Source organism: Gavialis gangeticus, unplaced genomic scaffold, assembly GCF_001723915.1.
Source record: "Gavialis gangeticus isolate Ggan-Ray unplaced genomic scaffold, GavGan_comp1, whole genome shotgun sequence".
NCBI lineage: Eukaryota > Metazoa > Chordata > Crocodylia > Gavialidae > Gavialis > Gavialis gangeticus.
This window is the reverse complement of record NW_017728994.1, coordinates 56016309-56034437: the sequence shown is the minus strand read 5'-3', so window position 1 is coordinate 56034437 and position 18129 is coordinate 56016309. Positions and strand designations below refer to the sequence as shown.

General features: G+C 44.0%; 1 protein-coding gene across 8 annotated transcripts in view; it reads right to left on the bottom strand.

Moving 5' to 3' along the window:
- The window catches only part of PLEKHS1 (pleckstrin homology domain containing S1), a 32738-nt gene that overhangs the window by 11885 nt on the left and 2724 nt on the right, over nucleotides 1-18129 (bottom strand). For 2 of the 8 annotated variants that reach the window (XM_019502841.1, XM_019502845.1), the window contains exons 1-13: nucleotides 17886-17992; nucleotides 16498-16546; nucleotides 15340-15428; nucleotides 15125-15231; nucleotides 13795-13929; nucleotides 12349-12424; nucleotides 11877-11981; nucleotides 11248-11355; nucleotides 8631-8750; nucleotides 7660-7745; nucleotides 6069-6275; nucleotides 4942-5043; nucleotides 1665-1800 (exon numbers count right to left, since the gene is read on the bottom strand). In XM_019502841.1, coding sequence (XP_019358386.1) covers nucleotides 1665-1800; nucleotides 4942-5043; nucleotides 6069-6275; nucleotides 7660-7745; nucleotides 8631-8750; nucleotides 11248-11355; nucleotides 11877-11981; nucleotides 12349-12424; nucleotides 13795-13929; nucleotides 15125-15231; nucleotides 15340-15428; nucleotides 16498-16528 — 1302 coding nt within the window. In that variant the 5' untranslated portion in view covers nucleotides 16529-16546; nucleotides 17886-17992. Of the gene's footprint in view, nucleotides 1-1664; nucleotides 1801-4941; nucleotides 5044-6068; nucleotides 6276-7659; nucleotides 7746-8630; nucleotides 8751-11247; nucleotides 11356-11876; nucleotides 11982-12348; nucleotides 12425-13794; nucleotides 13930-15124; nucleotides 15232-15339; nucleotides 15429-16497; nucleotides 16547-17885; nucleotides 17993-18129 lie in introns of those variants that run through there. The other 6 variants (XM_019502842.1, XM_019502846.1, XM_019502843.1 and 3 more) reach the window with 6 other exon arrangements.

Here is an 18129-nt window from a genome sequence, read left to right as displayed (position 1 = left end):
CCAGGATTTGCTTGAGAAGCATCTATGGATGCAAGCCAGCATTTTGCTCGCTTTACTAGCCGCAGCATCGCATTGAAGGCTCATGTTCATTTTGTGGTCAATGATGACCCCCAAGTCCCTTTCATCTGTAGTGCTAACCAGCATAGCACTACTGAGCCTATACGCATGGTGCAGGTTTTTCCTCCCAAGATGGAGACCCTTGCATTTTTTGGTGTTAAACGCTATCAGGTTCTTGTCCACCCATTTCATGAGTCTGTCCAGATCTGCCTGGATCACCCGCCTGTCCTCAGGTGTGGATGCTTTACCCCAGAGTTTGGTGTCCTCGGCAAACTTGGCCAGTCCACTACTGACACCAATGTCCACATCACTGATGAAGATGTTAAATAGTATAGGACAGAGACTTGAGGGACCCCACTGGTCACAGCGCACCAAGGCGATTGACTTCCATCAACCACCACTGCAGAGTCATTTCCCCAGCCAGTGGATCGTGGTGAGGTCGAGGCTGCAGTTAGCCAGTTTAGCTAAGAGGTGATCATGGGATACCAGATCGAAGGCTTTTTTAAAGTCAAGATATACCACATCAATCTCTTCCCCCTTGTCCAGGTGAAAAGTCACCTGGTCATAAAAGGAAACGAGATTGTTCAAGCAAGACCTCCCTGCAGCAAACCCATGCTGGGTATCCCTCAGGATATTGCCTTCAGCTAGTCTGTTAAGGATGGCCTCTTTCATAATCTTTTCCAAGACCTTTCCCAGGACAGAGGACAGGCTGATGGGCCTGTAGTTTGCCGGATCTACTTTCCTCCCTTTCTTGAAGATAGGCACCACATTGGCCCTCTTCCAATCATCAGGCACTTCACCAGAGTGCCAAGAGCTCTCAGAGATCCCTGCCAGGGGCTGAGCTACGATGAGTACCCTTGCCAGCTCCCTGAGTACCCTTGAGGGTAACCCATCAGGACCGGCTGACTTGAAGGTGTCCAGCCTGTCGAGGTGTTCCTTCACGAGGTCAGCTTCGATGGAGGGCGGAGCTTGGCTGGCAGCCACAGCACGGTTCTCGGTGGCCTGGCTCCACTTCTCAGAAGTGTGTGGTGTCTGTGCATGCACTGCTCTGGTTTTTTTTCCATGTTTTTTTTGACCCCTGGATATCCAGGAGTCAAAAAAACTCCCAGAAACCGCCCCCAGAGCAGTGCATGCATGGGCAGCATGCCCTTGCAGTGCAGAGAACACCGGACTGTGCAGCACATGGCACTGCAGATGTGTTTGTGGCACCACACACCGCATGGCTGCACTCATCTGGATGTGTCCACAGGCGTTATCATTTGCTAACAACCAAAAGTTCATACTAAAGGGCGCTGGGAGTTTGTACTTTGGCTGCTAGTGTAGGCTGAAGCCTTGGCCATTGCTTATGCTAGCTAGTTTCAGTAAGTATAGGTGTGATTGCACATGGACAGTCATACCAACAGGTTGTTGTACAGACACATTGTTTTGAAAGAAGTGAGCTCATAAGCCTCTTGCTTTGTGGTATGGATTGAACCCAGACTGTGGGGCAGATCCCTGTTTGAATAAGTCCTTTTGAGATCATCATCAGAACACCACAGCTCTAAATTGCTTATTTTTTCACTTGTCTTGGCTCACTTGAAAATCACCACTGGATTGTAAAGGCTTACCTTCTTTCTCATGGATCTGCTGATGAACAAGGAAACCTCCTCCATGTTCTGTGGGTGCAGGTCGTTTATCGCCTTTATATGATCCCCGTGGTGAAATATACATCCTAAGTAGTGAGGGCCATTCCAGTGAGAGACGCTAGGGTCATTGGGAAAAGACAGAAAAAAGTGTGAAAGGGATTTCTAGTTTATCATAGGCAAAAAAGCCAAGTGATGGAACTGCTTAACTTCAACTGGGATTCATGCTGCATGAGGACCTGTTGTCAGCCAGAAGCAAGATACAGTCATTGAGTAATTGCTTTCTGGTCTGGTTCTTGTCCTGACTAAATCATAGAACCATAGAAAATTAGGGTTGGAAGGGACCTCAGGAAATCATCTAGTCCAACCCCCGGCTCAAAGCAGGACCATCCCCAACTGGATCATCCCAGCCAGAGCTTTGTCAAGCCAGGTTTTAAAAACCTCCAAGGATGGAGCTTCCACCACCTTTCTGGGTAACCTGTTCCAGTGTTTTACTACCCTCCTAGTGAGGAAGTTTTTCCTAATATCTAACCTAAACTCCCCTTGCTGCAACTTGAGACCATTGCTCCTTGTTCTGTCATCTGCCACCACCAAGAACAGTCCAGCTCCATCTTCTTTGCGACCCCCCTGCAGGGAGTTGAAGGCTGCTATTAAATCCCCCCTTAGTCTTTTCTTCTCTAGAGTCTAGACTAATAAGCCCCATTCCCTCAGCCTCTCCTTCTAAGTCATGTCCCCCAGTCCCCTCACCATTTTCATTACCCTCTACTGGACTCACTCCAATTTGTCCACATCCTTTCTGTAGCTGGGGCCCAAAACTGGACACAGTACTCCAGATGTGGCCTCATTAGTGATGAATGTTTTCATTCATCCCAATAGGAAGTTCTAAAGATGATCAAATACCTGTAGCTCCCCATGCCAAACCTTTAATTTAACAGACCTGTTTCAATGAAGGTCATCAGAAAGGATGGGGATTCCTTGGCTCATTTGGTTCTTTACACTGTGGCTAAGTACAGACAGTAAAAAAGCCTGAGGCTGAATTGATTCGGTCTTTGTAGGTCAGTCTAAGCTGCAAAGATTGAACCACTAAGCAAATGAACAGACATTCAGAAAATGCAGCCACATGCCTGCAGTGGCTCAAGCCAGAAGCCCGGGGCCACTAAAGCAGAGCTCTCTGGCATGTAACCAGCATGAGCTGTGTGTTTACTTCCTCTTCCTGCTGCCCCTGAGGTCTCTGGGATTTGCAGTCCAGAATCACATCAGCAGGACTCTGCAGCATTGCTCATCACTTCCTCTTCCTGCTTCCAGGTGCCTCTGGGATTTGTAGTCCACAGTTGCAGCCAGCACTAAGTAGGCAGGGCCAGGCCAGGCCAGGCCAGGCCAGGCCGCTCTATACTAAGAGGACGGGAAGTTGAACCACCCCCGCCTGGCCCCAGGCCCCAACAGGGGTTTGCCTGTCAATGTGCCAGTCAGTGAGCCAGTCTCACTGCTCTGGCTAGGGAGCAGAGCAGCAGAGCCAGCCTTGCTCTTTGCAGCAGACAGCATAGGGCTGAAAAGCGTACTGGGATGCTGGGGGACTCTGATTTAACTTGAACCAGGAAGGGGTTTGGGACAGAAGTTTCATAAACCGGTTTGACCTAAATCATTTAAGTCTGATATTACACTCAACCAGGTTTGTCTTAAACTAGTTTCAGGCATTTTGAAACTGGTTTACACACACTGAACTTCTGCTGTGCTACAGGTTTAAACCAGTTTCTGATCACTTGAACCAGTTTATGTGTAACTTATGTTCCTAGCCTGTTGGTCAAACGGTCTCTCGGTGTAGCTACCGTGATACTGATAATTTTAGTTCTTCATTTGCCTGAGTGGCTTTTCCTAGGTCCCCTTTGATAACTAAAATAGACAAACCAGAATAAAACCTAGGATCTGGACACCAGGATTAAAGAATTGTGGCAATCCTGGTACAGGACATACCAAAATCCTGACTACAACTTCCTCAGTGAAATTCTGGTGGGCTCTTTCATTATCCCCCAACTGGTTGGTCTTTACTTTGGTCTCAGGCCCTCATCTGGAGTTGACTGACCCTAACTCCTGGCACCCTGTGCCAAAACACAGTCACCACTAGGATAACCTCCAAGTTTCTGCAGCTGCGGCCTAGTACTGTTTCCTCTTTTTGATGATAGTGGAGGAAAACCTACTTCCTCTATATGCACATAGTGCATTTGATAAACGTGGCACATCAAAGGAGCAGAGGGTGGTATTCCCAGCACTGTGCACAGCAGGCAGCAAGGATTAATAACACTAAACTCACCTTCCACACAGTCTGTCCTTTTGCCCCTGCTCCCTTTCCTTTCTCCCAAGCCATTTAGGGACAGACTAGGGAGAGGAATGAATTCCATTGCGCTTACCCAGCAGTACAAAACTTGAGGAAAAGTGGGTGACTTTGAGCCCCCAACATCTCATCCCCCAAAACAGGCACTTGAATAGATTATTCCCAGTGCTGGAAAATTTTAGAGAGCAACCAGCTGCCAGCAGTTATCTGCTGGGACTCCCAGTCAGCACCTCTTTACTTATTCACCATGGTAATACTTTGCGCTTCTGTGACCTGCTCAGTTTGAGAATCTCAAAGTCCCTTGCAGATATGTGTTACTTAAATCATAAAAGGGCCACATGAGATGGGTTAATAATGTATTATGCCCAAAGCAGTATACTCAGGAGAGCTGAAACTCAGGGGATCTGCTGAAAGACAAAGTGAATCAGTGAGGCAACTGGGACCAGGACTGCACCATCCTGGCTCTGACCGCTAGGTCATGCTCTTTCTGAGCAATCTGAACATGTGGCTTTCCAAAGGATATACCCTTTTCTTACAAGAACTTCTATTCTCCATGTGGCACAAGCCCACAGATGGGGAGTGATGTTTAGTGGACTCATTTCATTGGCGGGTCACTTCATTTTCCTGGGTTTCGGCTCCCTGATCTGTAAACAGGTGGTGACCGCATGTATCCACCTATACCAAATAGCGAATGGTGTCACCTACTTTTCGTCCATAGTAAGACAAACTTCCCTTTGGCCACAAATCAGTGAGTCCAATGACTATTTACCATCCACATCATGGGCAACTGACAGTCTTGCCATTCATACTGACATTAGAAGAATAATCTTTAAGGTCATATTTTCCTAATGGCTATCATACTCTGCCTGAAACCCAACACATGCCAAGCTCATAGAGTGCTTTGCAGCCATTCACCAGTGGACAAGTACCCACCATATTTGTCCTGCTGCTTCAGTAAGCGTTAGGTAATTGTTGATGTCGACCATAGGAATGAAAATATCCACCTCTTGCAGTTGGCTCCTGTCTGTGACTTGGCTGTAAAAGAAAACAGTATGGACAAGTCAGATGCTGCTAACTTGTCAAGTGAAGCCAGTACTAACCCTGGAAATTAAACATGCAAAACACCTCTTAAGTCACCTAGCCCCTGTACTCTTCCTACAACACAATACGTTTCCAATGGCTTATTCCCTCAGAGCTATTTTCCAGCTTAGCACTAAATATTTCCTGGGTTGGGGTTTCTAGCATTTCTCTTGGAGAGTATATTACTTCATCAGTTCAGACTGCTAAGAAATTTGTCCGGTGTCTGGATGGTGGGGAAAGACTGAGATTATTATTGTAGTGCTATTACAGTGCAATGTTTCTTCCTTTTCCAAAAGGAAATCTAACAAAGACACTCATGTACTTTTTAAAGCCTCTGCTGCTGTTTTGTCCTGGAGATCACACTTTTCATTGTCTTGAAAGAAACAAGGAAGTAGATAAAAAGCTGCTAACCCTGTATATTAAAAACAATACAATACCAGCAAATTCTTCCAACTGTGATCGTGGCCATAATTCCCTTATTCCAAAATCTGTCTTTGAACCATTTTTTTATCGTTCTGTTAGAGGAACACAAAAGCTGGCTGTTTTGAACTCTCAACTGACAGTTCCTTCCTTCCTTCATTTCTGGTTGTACAGTATTGACCAGAACAAAGATGAGCAATGCTATTGAGTAATTTCAATCCAAAAGCAATGTAAGCAGATAAGACTGGGGCCTCGGGTCAGGAAGCCCTGCTCAGTGATCCGAGCTGGGCTAAGTGCAGTCACCTGCAGGAGAGAAATGAGTGCTTGTGGTGGGCTCTGGGGCAAAGACGGAAAAGCCTGTTGCCTGCTTTGCTCAAGGGAACAGCTTTGTTTTGTATTTAAACAGGAACGTCATCTAGGCTTTGGATGTGGTGCATGTCTTTCCTAAACTGGGGATATAAGGTAGCAGAGTATAATCAGCAATCTTCACGACCCCTGAGGCTAATCTGCTTAGTTTTCGAGTGGGTTCTGTTACTCCTTTGCACCCAAAACAGCCTTACTTCATTAGTATAGATAGCTGAACTACTGATAGTGGCAATGCATTTGGTTTCCTTTCCAGCCTTGGCTGTACACTGGTGCTGATTTTTGTAAGCGGTTCGTCCCCGTCATCCTCGGAGCTCCTTAGATGTATGTTGTTTTCTGGGATCCAGGGAAGGGCCAAGAATTCATCACTTCTGCATGTGGGCTCCAGCCTCTTGTCAGGGGACCTAGTAAATAAGACTAGTAATAAAAAACGAACTGGGCATGTCAAGTCACCGTTACTCTAGCTGTGTTTGATGCTGAATCAAATAGCTGTCAGTGGAGCAAAGAATAATGAGTTCTTGTAGAATATCCAATGGACAAAATTACAGCTAAATAGAATAAGCTGACCTCCTAGAATGGACCATTAAACCCAAATAATCCTTTTGAATATTTGAAGACTATTTATTAAAAATGAAATCATTCCAACTAACAACATGGCTTAAGACAGAAAGTGAGCATGGATGGTTGGCATGGGATTATACTGATTTCTGTGGGCGCACAGGCTGACCCCTGGTGGATATAATAGCAGAATGGCCCAAATCCTTATCAGGTTATTTGCGGGGCCTTCTAGAGACTGGGGGCCTGGAAAGAAGATTAGTCAAAAGCCAATAGGCCCAGAATTTTTTAGTCTTTGGCCACATACCTGTGTGCAATCATACAACAATATTATAATTAACTTGCTTGTGGCTGAACATATAACTACTACCCTCCACTAGAAGGAATCCAGAGGGTCTATCTACGTGTCCTAGGAAGTATTACGGTGTTAACAGATAACAGGATTATTTGTTAGCTTGAGAGAAGATTTTGGTGCTAGCCCATCATCACAGAAGCTCCAGGCCCTCATTGGGTGCAGCCTCTGTGATATTTCTGTGTAGTAGTCAGAGCTTTAGGACAATAGTCTGAACTTCTGTGAAATCCCTTCTGTGATGATATCCATGCAAATTAATACATGTTAAAACACAGGGCACACTTATGAAATAAAACATAGAGAAGGACAATGAAGGTTGAGAGAAGTGACTTGCACAAGGTCATGCAGCCAGAGAGTGACACATTTGGGAGTAAACACTTCCTCAGTATTTTTTTCACCACTAGATAAGCCTGCCCACTCTACTGAGTGGCTTCCCATTGTGTTTTGGGCATGTGTGACTCTATCTGGCCCTAGAATATTGCACTGTAAAAGCCCAGCTTCTTAAAACTGCTATTTTCTATTCTACATAAGCACAGTCATGATGTCCCAGTGTATGAATTTGGGATGTGAGCTGAAAGTTGACTCTGATATCCACTCCTTCCCCAGCCAACAAAGACCTCCTCAAATTATGTGTTTTATAGATTTTATCCTAAAAGCAGTAGGAATGAGAGCTCTTACCCGATCACTGTGAGCATGTCAACAGTGTGCTAGAGCATGCCACCATGAAACCATACTCCCTAACCAGTCCACCCTGCTCTGTGGGTGTTGCACACTGAAAAAATGTCATGTAGTTGCTTTCCAGCATGTGCCCAAGGTGTGCCAGCATTGCTATCAAGTTCAAGTGTGCTCATGAGAGTGACATAAAATGAATGACTACTTACTGAGGTTTCATTGAGATGTAGATAAGCTTTTCCTCCGTGATTGGACTGTTACACTGGGGATCAGGCTCTGCTGAGTTCATTTCCAGCTGTTAAAAGCATAAAAGAAACATTGGTGGTAATCATTGCCTTTCTTTGTCCATAAAGGAGCCTTGTGACTTCTTTATTTGGTTTAATGTTTGTGCCTTTTCAGGGATTCTGGCTGATACAGCTCAGCCTTGTTAAAATAAACCACAGTTAACGAAAGTGTGCAAGCAGCCAAAGCTTACATGCAGCGTTCCCATCAACCATGTGCTATGGAGTGGGTCAAAACTCCAAATTTTCAATTCATAGGAAAATTTTGAGATTTCCAAATTGTTTTTTGCTTTGAATTGGAGTACTCACAAATATTTCCTAAATTTCCCGTGAAATGGAAATTGTGAAAACTTTTCAGTTAGGAAATTAGTTGAAAGCAATGTACCTTCAAATGAAATTTTTACATCTAACTGTCATTTATTTTTAATCTCATATTACATTTATTGTTTTATGTTAGGTACTAACATCTCAGCAGTAGTCCACAATGACATGGATGGAATAATTACAGTGATATCACAAAAAATATATATTTTTAAAAGAGTTTTAAAGTGAACATTTATTTTGAAATGAAGTTTGAATTTTTTCCAAAACAAAATTTTCTAAAACAAAAACATCAGGGGAGGGCTGCTTTTTTGAGATTGTTCACCAGCATTTATATCTGAAACAACTGTTTTAATCAAAATGATATTTTCCATCAGAAAACTCTGATGAAAATTTTCCAGTCTCCTAAGTTTGTCCTACATTTTTCTCCTCATCCATCTGAACTTCTTATTAGCCATTTATTTGGGAGTTTGCTTTCTCTAAAAATCTTGCTAGTACTTTTTTTGGGTTTGTCAGATATTATCTTGGAGCTCAGCCAGGGTTCAGCCCAACAGGTTAAAGTGCATCAAGTAGCTTACCTGTGCTAAAATGTTTTTTGGAGTGACATAGTATTCATCTTTCTCCTCCTCCTCTCCTTTGGTGTTCTCATCTGAATCTGACAGCTGAATTTCCAGGGTCTTTTGTGGAATATTGCTCTGCTAAAAAAAATTCAGTGTTGAAGGGGATCAGCTATACAGAAGATGTAATGCATCTTCTTCCCATTTACTTGGAAAAGTAATAGGATTAGCAAATATCTATGGGGAATATGGGGAGATTTGCTTCTCATGGAAGGCTGAAATAATAAGAGGATCTGTCCACTGTGCAAACAAACTTGTCTTTTTACGCTTCCAGTTAAACTCTCAAAATCAACTGCAGTGCAATATTTGTACATTGAATACAACATTTACTGTAGCTACCTAAGGATCAGATGTGCAAATACAGTTGTATAATTACACTTTCAAATGCCAGTGTTTGTCCTTGCCAATGTCTGCAAGTGCAAAAATTGTGGCTGCATTTAAAAATCAGGTTGAGTGGGCCAAACATGTATACATGATCTGGAATGTGTTACACACAGCTCTCATGTCCTTCCCTAGGCAAAATTTCTCATTGAAATCTAGAGCTAGTTAAAACAATTTAAAACCTTTCAGTGAAAAGGAGACCTTTTTTGTTTTCAGCCACCTTCTCTGAAAGGAGTGGCAGTCTTGCCTGAATGGGGAGTGAGTTATTGGAACTGCCATGCACAGCAAGCAATTTGAGCTGTTGACTTGCAAAACTCAGTGGGCTTTGACCTACACGTGAGTATCTGATAAGAGCTCAGACTGAATCCTTGTAGCCTGGACAATTTGCTTCACTGTCCACAGAATTATATTGAATAATGACCAGAGAGAGAAAGTTCCCGAGAATTTGGGATCGCCAACAAGAGATCAATGCCTTCTCGGAGTTCACCTTTAAGTCAGAAAGCTCAATTAGCTATTTTTAGATCAGCCTTGTTGATTTGATTATCACACAGAATATGGTAATGAGTATTTAGCTTCCTCCCGATATACCTTGCCAAGCCGCATTTGAGATGTACCCTTTCTTTATCTCTCTACTTACATCTTTTGTTTCCATAGCAATGAAATAAAATAAAGACTACATGTGCGACAGAATATATTACTGTTTTCAAGGTAAAGTGAATTAAACTAATTACCCGCTTTCATATATGTGAAAAGAAGAAGCTGGTGTTGAATAGAAATGAGGAGTGATAAATATATTGTTGTGCCTCATGGGTTTTCACTGATTACAACACAAAAGCGGGTATATTTGTTAGCGCAGAGACTCAACATAGAATATTTTCATAGGAATCAATGACTTACGCCTGCTCCAGCAGCAGCTAGATGGGACCCTGTGTTCCTGATCCACAACCCACAGACGTCAATGGAAAAGGACTTCAGCAGGCTACGGTTCAAACTCTAATTACACTTTCTGGACAAAGGTGTCCCATGGCTAAGTCCGCAGGGGTGCGGAGGTCCTTCACTTCCCATAGACTTCAGTATGAGTTTAAAAAATTTAGCATCATCCAGGATTGAGCCCTAATTCTATAACGACCCTAGTCAATCTAAATTAGCTCTTGAAAAGGGAAAGGACAAGACAGGCTGCAGCAAAGCTGGGTTTCTACAAAGCAGTTTATATAGATCCTAATTCGGCTTGGCAGTTCAACACTGGAATAATGCCATTCAAGATGAATCAGGGCCATGGTGACATATCAAAATACTGGATAATTACCAAGGAGAGTAAAAATAGCATGAGGTGTTTGAGGATAGACCTTGCAGTTGGTTCAACGACAACACAAACTTGAGAAGGATTAGTAGATAAAAGAGAAGAAGTAAGAGAGGTCAAAGTAGAACCTGTTTAACTCGTGGGCTTTTAATCCTATTTTGTTAAAACAAGCACAACTTTCTGTAACCATTCTCAATCTGGTTTATATCAGGCACAAGCTAAGATTTGTAAGCCAGGTTTATGTTGAATCAAAATAATTGGCTCAAGAGCTCACCAGTTTGACTGGCTCAATTCATTTCTAGTTAAACTGGTGCAATTTCTGTGTGTACAAAAACCCAAAGAGAGGGTAGAAAAACAGACAACTTGAGAGGAATTTGGGAACACAAATATGTATGTAAGGGCAGATTCTCAATGAGCGTAACTTGTCCCAGCTTTGTTCCCTTCAATGCATCTAAGACAATGTGAAGAATTTGTGAAGATCTCTTCTGGAGTAACCATATCAAGTGAAGGAAAGCTCAGTCCTGGTCTCATACCAGTACAGAAGTTCAAATCACACTAAATCGATGAAGTGTGAGTGAACATCGATCCAGGTCTAATTTAGATTGGGTTCCACCATTTTTAAGCCAGTCTATGTGTGCCAGTCTCACTGGACTTCTGTTCTGTTATGGGCGTAGGCCAATTTTTGGGCACTTATACCAGTTTATGTGTAATAGTGACAGAGCAACTCCTGGAGTGAAATAAGAAAACCTTCACAATCAAAGCCAGACCAACTCTGTAGGGAGGTGGTGGACTGGTTTCTTATTACAATGACTCTGGCTAGATCAGACTGGATGGTAATTCTGTGAATATGCCTCCAAAATGTATGGTTTATGAGCCTTGCTAGCTCTTTCTTCTCACCGGGTGAGGAAGAACTCCTGGTGAGCTGGAGGGCGGCTGATATTTTCGCAGATGCTGGGGGCAAGGATCTGAATTAGGCCTCCTCTTGTCGTCTGAAGGATCTTTCTCCTGTACATAAGAGAAAACCGTAAGCTCCATGCACACAAGTCTTGTTTGTCTGGTCAGTTGGTAACACAAAAGGACCTTTTGCAACGCTCTCCCAGGCAGTACTATTTACTGGCACTTTGTGACTCAACTTACTAAGCACTGCTACCCAGGTACCCCTTCATATTTTTTTCTACAAACAGACCTTTAGTCTCATAGGGAATGTACTAACGCTCTCAGTTTATTGAGTGGTAGGGATTCAAAGGTACAAGGGAGTTTTAAGCACCCGCCTCAGGAAGTCAACACAACCCTATGCCCCTTCATGCCTCTCTCCAGCACCACCAGGAGATGGGACGCAGTTCTCATTTTGGCTTTGCCGAGGCAGGTTAATGTTACCGAAGGGAGCCTTGGTTGGTCAGTCTCCTGGCCTAAATGTTTGCAGCCTCAGAGCTCAGGACTTTCCTTTGAATGGAGGCAATCAAGTACCCAAGTCTAAGAATATATTTATCACCACCGACAGGCTTTGACCACTAAAGGCCCCTCACCTCGTTTTTGTTGCTGTTGATGGGCCCCTCTGCGTTTGCTCTACTGAAGGACAGCGGCAAGGAGCATGACCGGCTTTTCATGTGTTCAGTGGCAAGATCTTCGTTCTAGAAATCAAAGGAGAGCAGTAGGAGGCTTTGCAGGGGCAGCTGAGGTCCGCAGGCTAACGTGTGCTATTAAGCGTCTATATGAGTCTTAGTGAAGCAGAGTTTAGCCCAAGACTAACTCACCTCTTAAGCCCAATAGGAATCCCCCCATTGATTAAGAAACGGTTTTAATGGGAAGTGCACTTATTGACACACTTAGGGCCAAATCCTGCAGGACTTGGAAAGAGAATTTTAGTGCATTTCATCCCTCGTTTCACCAATGAAGTGATAAGCTGCTCTGGTTACCAATGAAATGATATCCAGAGGTTACCAGTGAAATGACAATGCTCTGTTTTTGAAAAAGCGGATTTGTGAATGGATATGTCACCTGAGGACGGCATCCATCTGCTTTTGCATCCATGCAGACTGATGAAATGAAGGTGTACCATTCCTCCACCTGCTCCCTGTGGGTTGGAATCATGCAATTAAAAAGTTATCGTTGTGGCAGGACCCCCGTGGGAAAAACACAAACTGCCTCTTGTGCTGCTTCTGAAGGGCCCACACCAACACCTGCCAAAGTCACCAGGAGTCTTTCCATTGGCTTCAGTAGGCGCCAGACTGGGCCCCGAAAGGCTACACAGGGAAAATCTGCATCCTTCTCAAAACTGTGGAGAGCTGCTTCTAAAGTGGTCGCTTCGCAGCAGCTTGGTGGATGGCAGGGCTGTGATCTTAAGGAACTGTAGGCATTTGACCGCGAAGCCCAAAAACTTAGCAGGTCCGCAGGCCAAAATCTCACTGAACTGATCAAGTCTGCGAGGAGGATTCTGGGATGTATTTGGCAGCCGTGTTGGTCTGAGACCAAAAGGAATGCAAAAATGTAGAAGCGTTGGTTCAGAAATGATACCTTTTATTAGACCAACTAGGAAATTGCAAAAAAGAGATTTTTTTTGCAGTTTCCTAGTTGGTCTAATAAAAGGTATCATTTCTGAGCCAAGGGTTGTACATTTTTGCATTTCTTGGGGAGGATTCTGTGATCCCAGCGCTACATAGATTCCCCACTTGAAACCCAACTGAACTGTACAAAGGACCATGTAACTACCACCTGCCTGCTATATAAAGTACTGTATAGTCTGAACTAAGGGCCACTGAGATCCTACAGTGGAAAAAAAAAGACCTTTAAAGACTGTTCAGTAAGGTGAGGAAATTTCCTGTGACGTGCCTGTATCGGGCTTTATTTCCATGTGACTCAGATGAACATCCAGTACCTTGCAAGACATTAGCAAGATGGTCTCGGAGCTTGAGAAACACATTTAAACAGAGAGACAAAGAAGAGGCTTTGGGCCTGGACTCAATGATCTTGCCAGGTCCCTTCCAGCCCCTAATGTCTATAATGTACAATTCAGGCTGTGCATTGGAAGCTAGTTGAAAAGGAGGCACTGCATTGTGTTCACAAGTAGGATTCATGTGATTCTCGCTGGAATTTTTCCCACTAAATGAGCATTAAAGAAACAATGCCTAAGCGCATGCAAAGAATTGTGTGCTTGAATGATAACTCGCTATTTGTTTTTCTCTCTGGGCTCAGGCACGTTGTCCATCCTGCGTCACTCTGATGCATAGAGATTGCCGTCTTGCTGCCCTTTCTCAGGCAAAAACCTCTTCTTGAGGCAGATGCAGGAAGGGAGGCAAATAGGGTGGAGCTGGAAAGCGGGATCAGCCTTCGTGGGGTCATTGCTCTTAGGGTCAGATTGTCTCCTACAGCCTATTCCTTACAAGATGGGGTTATAATCTTTCTGGATACCAAGAGCACTGGATTCATGGCCCTCCCCATGCATACCTGTCCTTGCCGATGAGGTAGTAGTCCCTGCTCTCTGTGCTGATGGATATCACTTCTTCCGGCAGGCATTTAAACATCTTCCTTATTGCTGTCATCTTTTCATAATTGCTTATGCCAGTCTCTATGCTTATAATCCTGTTGGGTATGTGTATGAAATATTTATGTGTAAAGCACATCCATCTTCTACATTAATGCACACTGTGAAATGATCATTGTCTGTAAAAACCATAAGGATCAAGAGCTTGCTAAGTAATTTCTGTGCTGTTGCTTAAATAACTGCCTTTGAGATGAAAAATGATTTGATCATTTAAACATAAAAGGCCTTAATAATAAAGCATTGGCTGGAAGGAGGAAAGTATTTTCCATAGAATATTTAAAATTACAATTACAAAAATAAAATTAATAAAAACAAGTTTCTGGGTTCTCTATTGGAAAAAAGAAACAAGAATGTTTCAGTTTTTACGACTCCAAGCTGAGAAATGTTTAGGCCTTTTTTGGTTGAAAGAGCAGAGAATCTCAAGCAAAACAAAACTCCCTCTTTCTCTACGTGAAATATTATTATGAGGAAAACTATTTTTTTTTGAACAAAAATGTTCAACTATCTCACTAGAATAACAGGACCAACAGCTTATGGTATCAGCATTGCAATGGGAGGGGTGATTTTAAAATCTGTTCTGGAAAGAAACAAATTCAGCTTTGTGTCGGGAATTAGACCGTGTTGTTATTGCAGCAAATCAAAAAAATCACAATTATTATGTAGCCAGTTGGAGAGGTTTCAAATGTAAATAACCACTTACAAAAATCTGCTTGGTTGGGGGCTGATGAAAAGACTCCAGCCAACTTCAGGGGAGCTGGGAAAAGCACTGGAAAAACGTTTCTGTGTCTTGGTTTACATTCCTTGCTATTCCCAACGCTCAACTCTAGGTTGTTGTTCAGCGGTGCTCAATTTTCTGGCCCTGTGGGCCAGATAAATGGCACAGGGCTAGGCTGCAGACTGGCCTGCACTGCCTCTGCCTGGCCCCGAACAGCTGGACTGGGTCCTGTGCTGGCCCTGCACATCGAGAGTGGGCGCTGGGGCCCCACTCCACCCCTGCATGCCCGGATTGGGTCTCAGGTCCCCTGTGCACCCGATCCAGCACACAAAGCCACGCTATCCAGCCCATGGGGCTCCTCCTATGTCTGGGAATTTGGCAGCAGAGTCCAATTTTTGGACCCGTGGGGAGTCCCATGGCCTGGATGGCTTGGAGCTGGGGACTGGATCTGGCCCGTGGGCCAAGCGCTGCTGGTACAGAGGGGTGAGAAGAAAAGGTGCTAGACTTCAGATACGTACTGGTCAATTGGAATGGAGCCCTTTATCTGCTGGCCTTTGAGGTACTTCAGGATGTAGTGGCACTTGCTGGATTTACACAGGATGAAATAGCGATTTTTCCAGGATTTCTGCACAGAGGAAAGTTTGTTTTGCCTGTCAGTAAAGCTCAGGGGAGCAAACGTAACAGATGTTTGTCAAGGGATTTCCAGAGTACGACTAATTTGCACTTACTGTACCTGGGAAGTGAAAAGCTGAGGAGGTGGCGATTTGATAAAGAAACCGTGCTTGCAGACTTCATCTTCGTGGCAAGGCATGATTTGATTTCCTACCAATCAAAGAGAAATGAAGGGCACCGTCACACAATTTGATGGCAATTAATCTCTTACGTGGACCTGCTTAAATGGGAAATTTGTTGCTGAGCGCTGGGCTTCTGTGCTTAAGTGGCCACAAAGCATGTTCAATTAGAGGAGACGAGTGCAAAGCTATAAAACATTGGGCCTGATCATCGTCCCTTGATGTTGTTCCTGGCTGGCCAAAAGCTATAAACAAAGGGGAACGACAATATGCTGAGTTGGGGGAGGCATCCAGTGAAGTACTGCAAGGGTCTGTATTAGGTCTAGTCTAATTTAACATCTTCGTTAGTGATCTGAAAGAAGGAATAAACAGCACGCTAATTGCATTTGCAGATCGCATTCAGTTTGGAAGAGCTACAAACACCAGCAGGGATGGAGCAGTCTACAATGGGCTTTAGGAAATAACAAGATGAGAGAAATACTGGGAGTCGAATGGAGAAAATACTGGCTAGCAACTCTGGGGGGAAAAGAAAAGATCTGAATATATATGCTCATGAGCTAGCATACTCCATGACAAGCTACTGCAAAAACATCCCATGTCTAATCAATGTATGGCATTAAAATCTGCTTCCTTGCTTTCTAATGTGCTTTGCAACCCCCATTGCAAGGGGTCATAGATGAGCAAATGTTGTTCATTTCTAATCTCTAACCTTGGAACAACTGGTCAGATGCACTTTGCAGTGTCCCGAGATATAAACTGATAGCACTTCCTACCCTGTGAACCTTTTTTTGATTTATTCCAGGACAATGGACATGGATGCCTGAATTGTATGTTTTATCCCAGGACAAATGTGATGTGTGTATAGCTTCAGAGAATTAACACGTGGTATAGGCCAAACTGACCCTCTCATTTTTCTCGTATGGTGCATGCCTTTTCTGGCATCCATGTCTCCCATTTCTAGCATAGTGTCTTTAGGAAAACTACTGTCCCCTTCCAGACACCTTGGACATACTAAGTGGAAGATGTTGATTAGTAACCAGAGCACTTTGAAACCTGCTGCGACTTTTTGTTTGACAAGCTTGCTAGATTCTGTTTTGTACCTGATGGGTTTTTCTTATACTTGAAAGCCATTCTGATTGCTTCTTCAACCTGGAAAACAAAGAGCGAACAAAGACTTGGGACAAGATTCTTGCGCCCTGATTCATGCTGAGTAACACTTCACTGTGCCAGCAGGCAGCTCTAGAAAACAGCATCAATCTGGTGATTCCAGAAAGTGATCACAAAGCGCTGCCGCCAGTTAGGGAGGGTGCTGGTGGACACACCTATCAACTTTTATTTATGTCCTAATCCTAATAAATAGCAACTGTAAATGTGAAGCAATGCATTTATAAAATTGTGAGGGCGTAGTATTTTTTTTTGACTAAAGCAGGGGTTGGAAACGTATAGCCTGTAGCTCAAAATCAGCCCGTGCAGCCACTAGATACAGTTTATGGAGCAAGAGGGCTTTTTTTCTGCCTTTGCCCACACCTGGGCCAGGCAGTACGGAGCTGCATCCTCACTGTGACCACTTCTCCCCACCTCTCTGCCTCTCAGCTGCAGCACAGCTCCCAGCTGGTTAGGAGCTGTGCCTGCACTGCTGCTGCTTCCCCCTGCCCTCACTCCTAGGCTGCAGCATGGGTGCAGATCCTTGCCAGTGGGGAACTGTGCTGCAATTATGCGGTGGGGAGGGCAGGGAGAAGCAGCAGCAGTAAGGGTGCAGCTCCCCACCAGCTGGAAATAGTGCCTGTGCTGCAGCTGGGGAGCAATTTATTCTCATAGGCACCGCTCCCAGCTCCTTGGCCCCTGCGCAGTTGCAGGCCGAGCCCCTTGCTGCTGATACCCTGATGAAACCACCTGGCCATGTCAGACTGGAGCTGGGTTGTTCCGGCCTGTGGCTTGCTCAAGGCTGCCAGTCGCTGCCCTAAAGAGTTTAAAATCTAAATGGGGTACAGTCTAAAACCCTAGCCACAATACTTTGCACCTTGCAGGAGATTTGGGAGTCAACTTCTGTTCTCATTTATGCCCCTCTGGATTCAGAATAGCTCTTATTTCACTAGGCTTCCTCCTTTCTTTCATCGGTGTAGCTGAAATCTTAGAAAAGGTAAATGATGTGCCGGATATTATACAGCCAGTCGGTGGCTGACAGGGAAACAATGGCATGGATTTTTGCCCAGGTACTTTAAAGCCCATTCCTAAGAAAGGTTTATTAAAATAATTTTTTGGCAGAACCAAACAGTGGAAACCTAACCTGTAGGGCTGGGTAATCACAGACTGTGGAGATGAAGCCTGAAATTAATTTTTGTATCTTGTTTTATTTTTTTTAAATTGCTTTAGCTCTTTTGCCTTATAGGACTTTTAGCCAACTAAGAACTCTGTTCTTGCATCAACACAATCCACAATGTGCAAATCCCTATGTATTTCAGAAAAAAATAAATCCAGGCTCAGTTACCTGGAAACTTCTGTTTGCTGTTTTTCTGCACTTGGACTTAAATACGGTTCTGGTCTTTCAAGCTATCACTTGGGAAGCAGTTTTCAGTAGCTTTGCAAATATCCTCTGTTTCATCATAGAATCACAGAATCATAGAAGTCGGGTCAGAGGGACCTTGTAGACCTGCAAGTCCGATCCCCTGCCAGGGCAGGAGAAAAACTGGGCTCAGATGACTCCAGCCAGGTAGGCATCAAGCCTCTTCTTA